Here is a 13,027-nt window from a genome sequence, read left to right on the forward strand (position 1 = left end):
TAAAGTGAACGTATCTGAATAAACAGTATAAGTTGAAATGATTATTTATTTATGCAGTAAATAATGGCAATTACTGATATTTATGAATGTTATGTGAAGTAATTATTCAATGCAAAAGATGAATAAATGAATTTATTTATTTTGCCAATTATAATAATTGCAAAGTTTATATTTTTGTTTTTTAGTTTTATGTGAAAATATTAGAATATATTTGATAAGATCATAAGAATCTTTGATGAATAAGCAAATTATTGCATTGTTTTTGGTTGCATGCGTTTCAGTGTGGTATCGATGATGTGATGTGGTTCTTTTTACATGGGTCGATACTATTTGTGAAAGTTGTTTACATGTTTAGTGGGCATTTGAATAAATAAAAAATTCTATGCCGGTTGTATGTTCAGCGAATTAGCCAGTTGAATTCTCGTTTCTACATTTTATCAAAGCATAAAAATAAAAATAAAATGCATATGTTAATTCAACATGTCGAAACATGTAGAAAGAAATGTTGTTTTGGTAATAATTGGAATATATATGTATTCCATTTAATAAGCTCAATTCCCACGCCCAACAGCCAAACAGGCCAACGACGAAACGTCCGCAAGTTCCTTCTTGAACTATTTCCAAATAACCACATGGTCACATGTTGACTTAATCCTCACTCTGCTGTTTGAATAAATATTTGCCCTGGCCAGTAGCACTGGCATTTGGAGAACCGTCTGAAACGTTAGCTGAGAAAACGATACAGGGAGAAACTTTACCGTATATTTTAGTTTCGTTTCAAATGGTCAACGTGAACTGTTCTCTGATTGTTTTATTTTTCACTTACGGTGCAGTTTTTGGTGGCAATATTGCCTTGGAACAATGTGCCTCTGATCAACTACCGGCAGAAAAAACTGCAGCTGCAATCATTACATTAATACTGGATGTTCGACGAACTTTACACAACCATGGTGCGTTTTGTGCATGCTAACTTTTATACATTTATAAGTTAAAAATGAAAAAGCGACACATATGCATATCTAGAAAAGCTAAGCGAAAAGCGTTGAAAGATCCCATTTCAAATCATTTGCAGCAACATGCATTTGCAAAAATGCAGAGGCAGTTGATATTTTTATGCAAACAACAAATGCACTATTGGAAAATAAGCTCAAATTTAAAAAATTCACTTTCATCCGCATGTTATCTTAATTATGCAAATATGTTTGAACTAAAATATTAGAATTGGCAAAAACGTTTTAAATACAATGACAATTGTTTTACAGTAATTCCATTCATGCAAATTTATGTAATATTTATGCTTTAATTTATGAATAACGCATGCAAGAAAACCGGTGCATAGATTTAAAAGCACATTTGATTAGCTTTGATACTTTTTATTATATTTTCACGATCGGTTTTTTTGTTGTTTTATTTATTAATTCTTTGAATGGGTGTGGCATTGCACAAATATAAATAAAATGAGAAAACAACCATTGTTTATTTATAATAAATAGTTATTTTCAATAATAATGCTGTTGATTATTGTTTATTATGGAAACTGATTTTAAACGTCAAATCTTTTTTTCATTATTACAATGGGAATGGACTTTATGCAGTCAGGTTTAAGAAAACTAGAAAGTTTGAACGGTGTCACTTCCTCATGCACTGATCCTCTTATTTCTGTAATTGGTAGATAACTGAGGCAATTTGGGTTTATGGTGCTAAAGTCACTATTTACCATAGCTGGTCAAACAACGCTTTTCCCACCAAAGGGTAAGTTCCATCCAGTCTGACATCAGTAAAATTGTCTTCATGTATGAAGAACAACTTTTCACTCGAAAAAGATAAAATTCGGAAAAAAAATTAAATAATTGATTTTCTGTCAGAATCTTTATTTATTTTTCATTTTTGAAATAAATAAAAAAAATTTTTTTTTAAATATTCTAGAAAATATTTCAAAAACTTCAGATGATATAAAACAAAATTTTCAGATGGACCATCATGCGGTACAGTTTCTGAAGAAGGACTTCAAATTGAAGAAATTGCTCAATGGGTAATAAAGATTTTAAATCAAGCCTCAGGAACCGTGTTTGGGTTGCCAGTTTCAGACTCATTTATTCCTGGAATTGAACTAGGTATTAAGATATATGTTTTTTAAAACAATCATACAGTTTAATGATTTAATTTTAATTTTCGCAGGATTGCAAGTGTTAGATACTTGCGGAATTGCTAGTCGAGCAATTCGACTTTCAGCGGAAGCATTTTCAGATTTGCAATCTCCAAAGCACAAATGTACTTTCAATGATACACGAATAAGTTTAGGTAAGTTGACAGAATTTTTAAAGACATTTTTACATATTTAATAAACACAACGCTGTCATGAAGAAGATAATATTTATTTTATTACCCTGAAAAGTAATTTGCAACAGCAATACTTATTTAATAATTACCAATTAATGGGCAATTATTGAAAAGAAAAATTAACTTTTTTTCAGGCGTGATTGTCAAAGCAGATGACTCTACGATGCATCACTTGGTTGATTTTTTTCATCAGTACAAAAAATCTGTTATTGGACTTGGTTCCAGATCAAATATGCTGAAGCAAAAGCAAGTATTTACCGTTCAACCTGATATAGATACAATAGTCCAGGTATTTAATATTTTATTAAAGAACAAACAAAATTATCATAATTTATACACAATTTTCTAGGCTATACTGAAAACAGCGGAAGCAATGGAATGGAAACATTTGTGGCTAATTTATGAAAATACTGATTATGGCAATGAAGGGAAAACGCTGTTGACGAATATATCCGCTCAGCAACAATCAATATGCATTTTGGGAACGGAGCAATTTTCTCATGGAACGAATTCAAATGCAAATATTAAATTAATATTAGAGAAAATATTATCCAAAAAAGAAGATTCATATTTAATAATTTTGTTCATGTCCAGACCAGTTGCTCTTCAATTTTTGCAGGTTAATTTTTTGCGAACATTTTTCAATTAAAATTTAATGCTTTGTGTTTAGGCAGCTTTTGAGGAAGAGCTGATCGCCGACAGCCGCCGCATGAAATGGATAATGTCAGATGGATTTGACGGATCTTTTGTCGATATTTTTGACCTTAGCAAAGGTGTGATTGCAATTTCTGACGAAAATCCATACAGGGTTCCAGAATTTTTGTCACACTGGACTGAAACTGATCCAAAGGAACATTCTAAATTCTGGTATAAAGAATTTTATCAACATCGTCATAAATGTCGATTAGAAGGTAATTCAAATATTAAAAAATATTTTTTTATTAATAAAATTATATACAACAATAATAAATTAAAATGGCTTTATGCAATATCTTTTAAGCTTTTTATTCTGCTTTTTTTAATTACGGAAAACTTACAGAGACGAAATAATTTGATTTTAAATTATTTTGTGTCAAATCAATTAATGAAATTGAATATTTTGATATTTAATATTTTAAATTTTAACGATATTATACATTTGATTAGAATATATTTCATTAATACTTTTCCTGTAAATAGAAGAGAATATAACAACAACTTTGTTATATTAAAATTTGTTTCCAAAAAGCAAATATGTCAATACATGTGAAACTAAGTGTATATTTTTTTGAAATTTGTAATATTATTTCAGATGACACAAATCCGGCGTTTTATCGATTTGGAATTTGCAAGAATAAAAAATCAGCAATAAACCACACTGATTCTGAATTATTTTTAACTCCTTCAGCGGTTCACGTCGTTGATGCAATTTTCACCTATGCTATAGCACTGAAAGGCGCTTGGATGGCAAAATGCCGAGGACGACCAGGTTTATGCCCACAGTTAGTTCAAATGGATAATCAAGTAACTATAGCATTTTTTCTTGTTTAATTATAAATAAAAAAGAAATTTCATAATTTTAATTAATTGAATGCAATATTTATGCAGGATTTTATCCGTTTTATTAAACACGTTGAATTTTCTTATCAAAAAGAAAATCGTTCTCCACCAAGTTTCATTTCCCGTCAAGTTAGTCATCGAAAACCGAAAAGCCAAGTTGCTGTATTTCAAGTTCAAAGTGACGAACAAGCAAACCTGCTACTCAAACAAGTATGTCATTTGAAATTAAACAAAAATTATAAAGATTTAAAAGACCAACTGACCAATTATAATCTGTTATTTGAAAAATCTGTTTTTCACAATTCTAAATTATTTAAAAACAGTTGTTTGAAGTTTATAAATAATGAATATGTGTCATTTAAATTAATTAATAATTTTATGATCAAAAAGTTGATTAATTGTGGGAATATTTATAAGTATAAATTTGTTACCTAGTAACAAGCCCCGGTAGCGCAGTAGGTAGCGCGTGAGTCTCATAATCTCAAGGTCGAGGGTTCGATCCCCTCCCGAGGCATAACTTTTTCCACTTTTAACGCACTGTTTTATTTTGATTTAATTCAGTTTAAATCAACTGTTCTTTATTAATTAAAATAATTAATAATAATTTCATTTCAAAATGTGTAATTCCAATTACTACAATTTTATATTACTGTTCATAGATATTCAGATATGATTGTTTTCACAACAATCGTCTTCTTCAATTATCTGCTCCTTTATATTATGATAATTTTGGGAAAATAGACTTGGAAAAAAAGCACTCTATGACAACAAATGATAAATCTCGTCGATGTATGACGTTTCAGAAGCGGAAAGCTTGCCATATTATTCCTGGTGACTTATATATGATTGCAATAATTGGTATACAAGAAAAAGGATCATATTTTGATTACTGTGGGCAAGTGAATGTAGAGGACAGCTTAGCAGATATTGTATTTTTCAACCATGCGCTTTCTTCACTGAATAAAAAATTACTGCCTGATCTTAAAATTGGCAGTATAGTAGTGGACAGTTGTTCCAATGCAATTTTTGCTGCTCAACAAATTGGCACTTGTCTTACTAATATGGAAGAAATTATTTTTTCCAAAACAGAAAATGATTCATCTATTTCCAATCAGCCATTGTTTATTGGAGCTTTAATTCAAGCTGATGGTTTAGAATCAGCTGAAATTTCTCATCTTTTATCATTGACTTTACCCTCCCTACCAATTGTAATGTATGGGAAGAATGTTGTTCCTGGAATAGCACCGAACATTATCAATTTTGGGACCAATTTTCAAAATATTGCAGATGCAGTTTTCAATGTGATCCAACAGTTCCCTTGTCATTACAAGCAATTTATTGTTGCAAGAAAATACGCACCTTCTGTCAGCGTGATTGAAAGCATGGCGATGAACAATTCAATTGGAAATTTCAAAACTTTGCTTACAAATTTTGGTAGCAATTTTGACGGTATTTCAGCGATGAATTGGATTGAAAGAAATGCAAATTTGTCCGTTGTTGTGCTGTTTTTAGAAGAAGCGGAACTTTTGGAATTTTTGAAAACTGCCAATCAATCTGCAACTTCGAGCAATCATATTTATTTGATCGTTTTGGATCGTAATTGGACATTCGAAAAATTACGCAACTTTTCACACCTTGAAGGCAACATGATCATTTTTCTTCACACTGACAATGATGCTAATTATTCCTTACAAGATCATATTATTAATGAAGCAGTCGATGGGATATTCAATTCAAAAAATATCTGGATTCGAGAACATATTGAAAATAATCTAAACTGTGGGAAACAAAATGAGAAAAATGAACACAATGCTATTGTTGCATCTTGCAAAAATGAGACGTTATTGTATTTAAAAAAATTGGCTCTTCGGCATTCGATCAAGACGAATCGTTTACTTGCATCTGTAGACATGCTTGTAGCAACTTTGCATCATGTGGTGAAAAATAACTGCTTTGATGGTTTTGCCACCGGCAGCAAATGTTCACAATTTTTGCAATCTTTCCTGAATCTGAAAGAGAACAAAATGTTAAATTATGTTACGAAGCATTATGAAAAAATTAGTGAAAATGATATGTTTGTCTTGCCTACAAAAATTGGGATATATTTTCAAAGTCAGCTGAACAATGAAAAATTTCAACAGGTAAGATGAAAATATTTTCATAAATGTATAAATAAATCTACACATTTAAATAAAGGTGATCAGATATTTAAAATAAATTAATAAAAGAGTGAGAAATTCTTAACAGTATACTTATTTAATTCATTCCCAATAAATGAACAGAAAATTGTTTTCAATTTAATATTAAAAGAATTTTTTTCAATTAATACATTATAAATCGTGTGCAGTTTTGAAGAGAAAGGAAATTATGCTATTTTTGTTGTAAATTAATGTAAATATTAAAAAGTGAAATAATTGTCGAATGTTTTAATTAACAGTACAACTAGTTTAATTTTTAAAGTGATCTTGATTTTGTTTTAGATTGGCACATTTTATTTTAATTCAAAAAAGTTTGAAATTATGGACTTTTCATTATTTAAAAATCTGTCTAATCAAGCATCAAGCTACTGTTTGAATGGAAGTTCAGAAAATCAGTACATCGAACAAAGTACAGTACGAAAGAGCGAGGAATTATTGACAACTGTACTTCCCGTTACTGATATATCAGACTATTTATTACAATCTGAAAATATCAAAGAAATGCATGTTTTTTTTGAAAGCACTGTTATGAATATACCCCCACTGTCGACTGGTGAAAGTGTTCTGATTGGAGTGCTACTGCCTTTGACGGGAAGCGCTAATTGTGGACATGTGGATTACAATAAGGTGAAGAATGAGGATGCTGTTTACGCATTAGAAGCATTGCTTTGGGCTAGAAAAAAAATTCACATACTCTACAACATGGATATACAATTTATTATTTTCAACACTTGTTCTTCAGTTTCAAAGACCAATATATTGTTGAACAGTTTTCTTATTAATCCACGGCAATTTTTTGGAGAAAAATTTGGACTAAATTACACAGAAGATTTGGTGGTAGGATTTATCAATGGTTATTCTGCTGGTCCTGCAAGTGTAGCTTCTGAAATTCTATCCGAAGCATCCATAATCAATGCGGACATCAGGAACAATGTGCAAAATCAAAATTCAATGACGCTGCATTTTTCAGGCAATTTAAACTCCTACATCAGTGCGGCTCTTCAATTTCTGGAACAATTTCAAATTAATTTTATCAGCATATTGTATTCCAATGATGAAATAGCAGTTACATTTACAGATAAATTTCGCTTGAAAGCAAATAATTTCAACGTTTGTATGGCTTACATTAGTCAAGTTGACTCTACTCAATCACTGAATACACATATAGACAATTTGGAAAGTGTTAGAAATGCAGGCGCTACTGTTGTACTTGTTGTGCTGGAATTTCAAAAACTGATTGCCTTCGAACGAGCATTAGAAAAGCAAAGTCATGGTTTGACATTTTTCATAATTTCATTTCAAAATGAAATTAATGCATGGAATTCCAATCACTTTCCAGTGCTGTTGAATAGTTCAATTTTATTAAAAAGGCAAGCTGATCTTCCAAAAGACTTTATGAATCATTTATTGCAGCTCAGATATGATAACAATGATGGAAATTATTTGTGGTCTGATTTTGTGAAAAACAAATTCAACTGTACTACAGAATGCAATGATCGACTGCCTGATGTAAGTGATTACGCCATGTTGAATGCAGATCAAGTACTTTCTGCTGTAAATGCGTTGTCTGCATTAGTAGCGGGTGTCCGCAAACTTGGTTCAACAATATGTAAAAATCAGACTATAATATGCAAAGAGTTGAAAGAACTTCCTAATTTTGGAAGTGAATTACTCCATATACTTCAAAAAGAAACTTTCCCTGCAGTAGATGATATTAGCCGAAAAATTCGAATAGATGAAACAAGACAAGTGAATGAAAAATTAATTATCAGTACAACATTAATTCTCGGTTCAAATGAAACACCTTTGTTACAACCGGTAACTTTTTTGAATTTTGTGATTGTATACATGTTTTATATGCATTAATTATTTGCTCTTCTATTTTTCAGATAGCAGTATATGAAAATGAAAAGCTTACCCTCAATAGAATTGGAACTGAAGTAAAAAATCAACTAGTTTTTACTTCACAATGCTTAGATATACATCAATGCAAGCAGTGTTGGAAATCAATGGATAAACTGTTAAATTCTTACCTGAGAAAATTTAGTAAGTTTTTTTTTCAAAAATTTTGAAACTCCATTCAAAAAAATTACAGAAATTTATTTTTTAATTTTTAATCGCAGAATATGGTTAACTATTTTTTTTGGTATTTTAACATTTCAAAACAAATAATTTTTCAAGTTGCGATTATACTTATATCACTATATAGGCCCTGCATTGGAAGTTCACACAGAAAGTTCTGATCATGTTGAAGAGATATTAAGTATTTCTGAAGAAGAAGCTGAAAATGTTGAGAAAAAGACAAATGAACAAATAGAAGAGTCAAAATCTTTTGTATGCATAAAATCAACGAGCAACATTTATCTAATGGCAGTAATTCCAATTCACAACCGTGAGCAGAAGAAGTTGACATGCGGTGCTTTTTCATCAAATCAGTACCAACGATGGAAAGCGATTCAGTGGAGTTTGGAACGGCTGAATTATTATTTGTTGGCACAAAATGGCATCAATTTGGGAATAATTGCACTAGATTCATGCTCAGATCAAGCGCATACAATAAAACAACTATCCTATTTGATAAACGGCGATATGCAATTGAATAGTTGTATTCAAGGCAATTTTTCTGAACAGGTGATTGCAGCAATTTTAGTCCCGTACAATCAAGAGGATGCATCCCATGAAGCTACCGTTGATTTGTTGACCAGTAATGGAATTTTAACTTTCAACTGGGATTCAAGTTTCGCATACAGTGCAAACAGTATGCTATTCAGTACTGGTTTGATAGAACAGTCTATGGTGAATGGCCTGGTGAAATTTTTAGCTAAAACAAAATGGCACTATGTTGCGTACATTTATTCAAATAATAAAAACAGCTTGAGAAGAAGACAAATTTTCAGCAGCCTTGCAAATGATAATGGGATTTGTTCTGAATACATATTATATCCAAGTCATAATAAACAGTCGTGTGGTGAAATGACGGAATTATTTGATCAGTTGAAGAAGATTAAACTGAATGGCCTGCGCGGTGTAGTTCTTGGCTTAAGCATGAATAAACTGCGTTGTTTTTTGGACCGGATGGAACGTTTGGTGGCATCTGGACAATTTTCGACAAATCAATTTACCTTCATTACCGCTCTTGACGCTAATTACAAGCAAGCATTTTTTCGTTACGAATCAGTTGCTGCTGGATTTGTAGTTGTTCATCCAACTGCTGTAGAACTGGACGAATTCCATCAGTACTGGAAAGCTTTAAAAGTGAGCAATAGATAATAATAATAATAATAATAAAACGATCGTATAATTTTAGCATCTCAATGTTTCCAATGATATTTGGTGGAAAGAATTGTTGGCAACTGATGATTGGCCTGAACGACAAGATGAAAAACTACTCTATTTGGCCAATGCAGCATACTCTGCAGGACATGCGGTCTACGAAACTAAACAACAACTTTGTGGTTCAGGAATGATTGCATCAAAAAATTGCAATAATTTAATCATGCATCATTCTTTTCGAAATGCTTTTCGAGAAAACGTAGCTACATCAAAGTTTGTTGACGAATCTGGACAGATGGTTACATTTGGTAAAGATGGCTTAGCTACTCAACGGGTATCAATCAGCTTGCTAGTTATGGATTTGGATATTGTTCAGTGGATAGAAGTAAGCAACATTTGGCACTGTTATATATTTTAATTTTATCGTAATTCTCTAGATTGTATTCACAATATTTTTTATTAATCGTCATAAAAGTGGGAAAACTTTGGCCATATTTTAAAATTATTTAAACATATCAGAATGATATAGAATATGAATACAATGTGCTAAAAAATATTAACAACATGGTAAACAACTTTTACAGATTGGTCGAATAGAAAATGATGTGTTCGATACTAAGCAACGTGGCAATTCACCATTCCAAAACTATGAGCCGATGCTTTATTTGCAAAAGTTGACTTCAAAATGCACAAACGCAACACTGTGTCCACAGTGTTCAAGATGTCCATCTCCAGTACAATTGTCGACTTGTCCTAGTGTTCATTGTAAGAATGAATTTGGGAAAAGTACAACGCCTGCACAACTGGATGTCACGACAGAAAAGATTCACTTGCCTGCTCTAAATTTGCATTATTCTGAATCAAAGTTACACTGGATTGTTCCTTCACCAAATGGAATATATGCAATTGCGTTGGTTCCTGTCCATTTTCCAAGCGAAGAGCTATTTTCATGTGGTCCATTGGATATTTTTGGAGGATTTCGACAAGCTTTAGCATTCATGCATTCAGTGGAAAAATTGAACAAGCAACTGCCAAAGCATGACCAAATCGGTTTGATAATTATAGATACGTGCAACGCCAAAAGTGATCTTGCATTCAGTTGGATTTACCACTTGTCGACTAACAATCGATCCGTGCAAATATTAGCTGTTTTGGATGCTGGGTATTCGAATTCAAATGAACTGGCAGAATTGATGAAAAATTTTCAAATACCTCTATTCACAATTGATCCAAAATTAGAAATGTCAAAAAATGAATGGAATTTGCAATTCAAATTTGATCTCAATTGGTACGCTGAAATTGCTTGTTCAGTGATTCATCGCTTGAAATTTATTACCCCACTGGTGGTGCTGTTCGAGCAGTCAAACAAGCTACATTCTAGCATTATGGAAAAATTCATTTACTGTTTAGAAAGTAACAACTTCAATAATGTAATTACAAAAATACCTGTGAATAATTATCGTGAGCTTAATGCCATTTTGAATGGACTTTCCAATCGTCCAACAGCTGTTTTTGTGCTTTTCATGTCGTCGACATTCATTTCTGCATTTAGGCGTGCAGTTGTTCAACAACCATACAACATTGGTCAGACAATTGTTTTAGGATATGGTTTGGAACGGATTTTCACAACTGCTAGTCCAATCGAACAAGTTGAACAACAACATTCAAATGTGGTAACATGGTTGAGCATTGAATTGTTGATCGAAAATGATGCGGATACGTCTGAATTTTTACTTTCGAAACAACTGAACAATTATCATCCTATTCCACAGTATTGGTTTGAAGAATATTGGCAGCAGATGTTCACATGCAAATTGTCAAACAGTGCAATAGTGGGAAATTTTCATTTCCACAAAAACTGTACTGAAAATGAGCGAATCAATTCGACTGCTTTGTCGAAGAATCTAGAAAGCGATATGTCTGTTTGGTTTCTTATGAACGTTGCGGTTGATGGATACAAAAAGTATGTGGACAATGATTGTGCACAAGTTTCAACAGCAGCACAACCCACCAGGCTGGTGAATTGTTTGAAAAATGGAAATCGAAGTAATTTATTGAAATATTTAAAATCTTCACGTTGGAATCAAATTGTTGTTGGAAATGAATTCAGCAATCACAAAACACTGGAAAATTGTAAAATAGTTTTGAAAAAAATTTACATGGACAAAAATCAACTACTTGCAGAATCTGTAGCTTTGTGGAAGCAGACTTTCACTTTGAGCATCAATGGAAAACCAACTTCATCATCAGCATCTTTTTCTTCTTCTTCTTCTAAAGATATTATATGCAAGACATCTTCTGTAGAAGAAGATTGTTGGAAAAGATTCGATTTTGCTGTTTCCAGTTTAGAAGAAACCAACAGAATGAATGAAATATGGATTGTAATTGCAATTTCTCTGGCTGGACTCGGCATGACAGTTTGTATTATAACGTCAATTGTGCTCGTTGTTACAGATCATGCAGCCAATGACATGTTCAATCATTTGACTCTTTTTGGTATGTTTTTTTTCCTTTTTTAAATTTCAATTTAAACTCATCAATTCTATTCAGGCCTGTTCAATCTGTACGCTGTAACGCTAGCCTTTACTTGGCAATTATCCGATATCGTGTGTACAATTCGATTATATGCGACCGGATTTGCATGGACATTAGTTTTTGCACCACTTTCAGTGAAAGTACGTGAAAGAGTTTTTTATTATAAACATTTTGAGACAGGAAAAAAATACACAGATATGTATTTATATGAATTTTCAGGTTGTTCAGATGCGTTTGTTTCCGGAAAATGGAAAAAAGCAAGCGTATTGTTGGAAAAAGCGAAATTGCATCATGGTCATTTTAGCAGTTGTATTTGTTCATGCAATCGGTGTTCTACAGTGGATGATTGTGAGCAAAAGTACCAAAATACCGGTCTTGTTCAAACAAGCTAAATGTGCACCGGTGGGAAGTTTGGCCACGTTTGAACTGTCCCTCACCTTTTCCATGGCTTACCCGATTTTAATCATCTTGGCCACAATGATCACCGCAATGACCACCACCACTACAAATATGTCGAAATATAATAAAAGCAGCTGCGGTATTGCCGTCACATGTATGTTGACAATAATCATTTGGCTATTTTGGAATATCACATCAACAATGGAAATATTTCAACTTAGTGATCCTGTAATTGCAATGGGTAAAAAACATGCATGCATATTGAATTGTATTCAAATGATGATGATAATTTCTCTTTTTTTTTATTTAGGAATTTTGATCAATGCTAGCGTGCTGTTTGTCGGTTTGCGTCTTCGTGATAACAAAAATACTTCGACACAGTCGAGACGTAGTTACAATGTAAATATGATCAGAAATGAGGCATCGCTCCAGGTACTTCAAAAGTCCATACTGTATTTTACACCGGATGCTTAATAAAAATGTTTATTCTATCTTTGTAGCCTGACCCGGCGCTGGTACCGTATGGTGTAAATTTTTCAAAATCAAAACTTGGCACATTTGATTCAGATCAATCTTATTCAACTTATTCAACCGTGCCTAAGACGAAAAGATACTTCAACGTGATGGCTTACGACGGCAGTTCAGAATTTTCCGCTACAACAATGGTCAACTGATGCTTTCAAATTTTATTTCAAATAACATAAACAAAAACATAACTGATCAATAAATTATCACCTAAAATA

The 13,027-nt window shown here is 32.2% G+C and overlaps 1 protein-coding gene and 1 non-coding gene across 2 annotated transcripts; both read left to right on the plus strand.

Annotated features, from left to right (window-relative positions):
• Nucleotides 1-781: 781 nt before the first annotated feature.
• On the plus strand, nt 782-12,958 carry Tsp_06541 (Receptor family ligand binding domain protein). Its single transcript, XM_003378513.1, has 16 exons — nt 782-950; nt 1,971-2,114; nt 2,179-2,301; nt 2,475-2,629; nt 2,690-2,959; nt 3,011-3,251; nt 3,632-3,821; nt 4,547-6,020; nt 6,360-7,895; nt 7,967-8,123; nt 8,287-9,332; nt 9,385-9,735; nt 9,935-11,846; nt 11,901-12,025; nt 12,105-12,716; nt 12,785-12,958. The coding sequence occupies exons 1-16, from the start codon at nt 782-784 to the stop codon at nt 12,956-12,958; spliced, it is 8,679 nt and encodes a 2,892-aa protein (XP_003378561.1).
• Tsp_06540 lies at nt 4,321-4,393 on the plus strand. Its single transcript has one exon. It is a non-coding gene; the product is annotated as a tRNA-Met (tRNA).
• Nucleotides 12,959-13,027: the final 69 nt, after the last annotated feature.

The sequence above is a fragment of the Trichinella spiralis genome (assembly GCF_000181795.1).
Source record: "Trichinella spiralis strain ISS 195 chromosome Unknown Scfld4, whole genome shotgun sequence".
NCBI classification, from domain to species: Eukaryota; Metazoa; Nematoda; class Enoplea; order Trichinellida; family Trichinellidae; genus Trichinella; species Trichinella spiralis.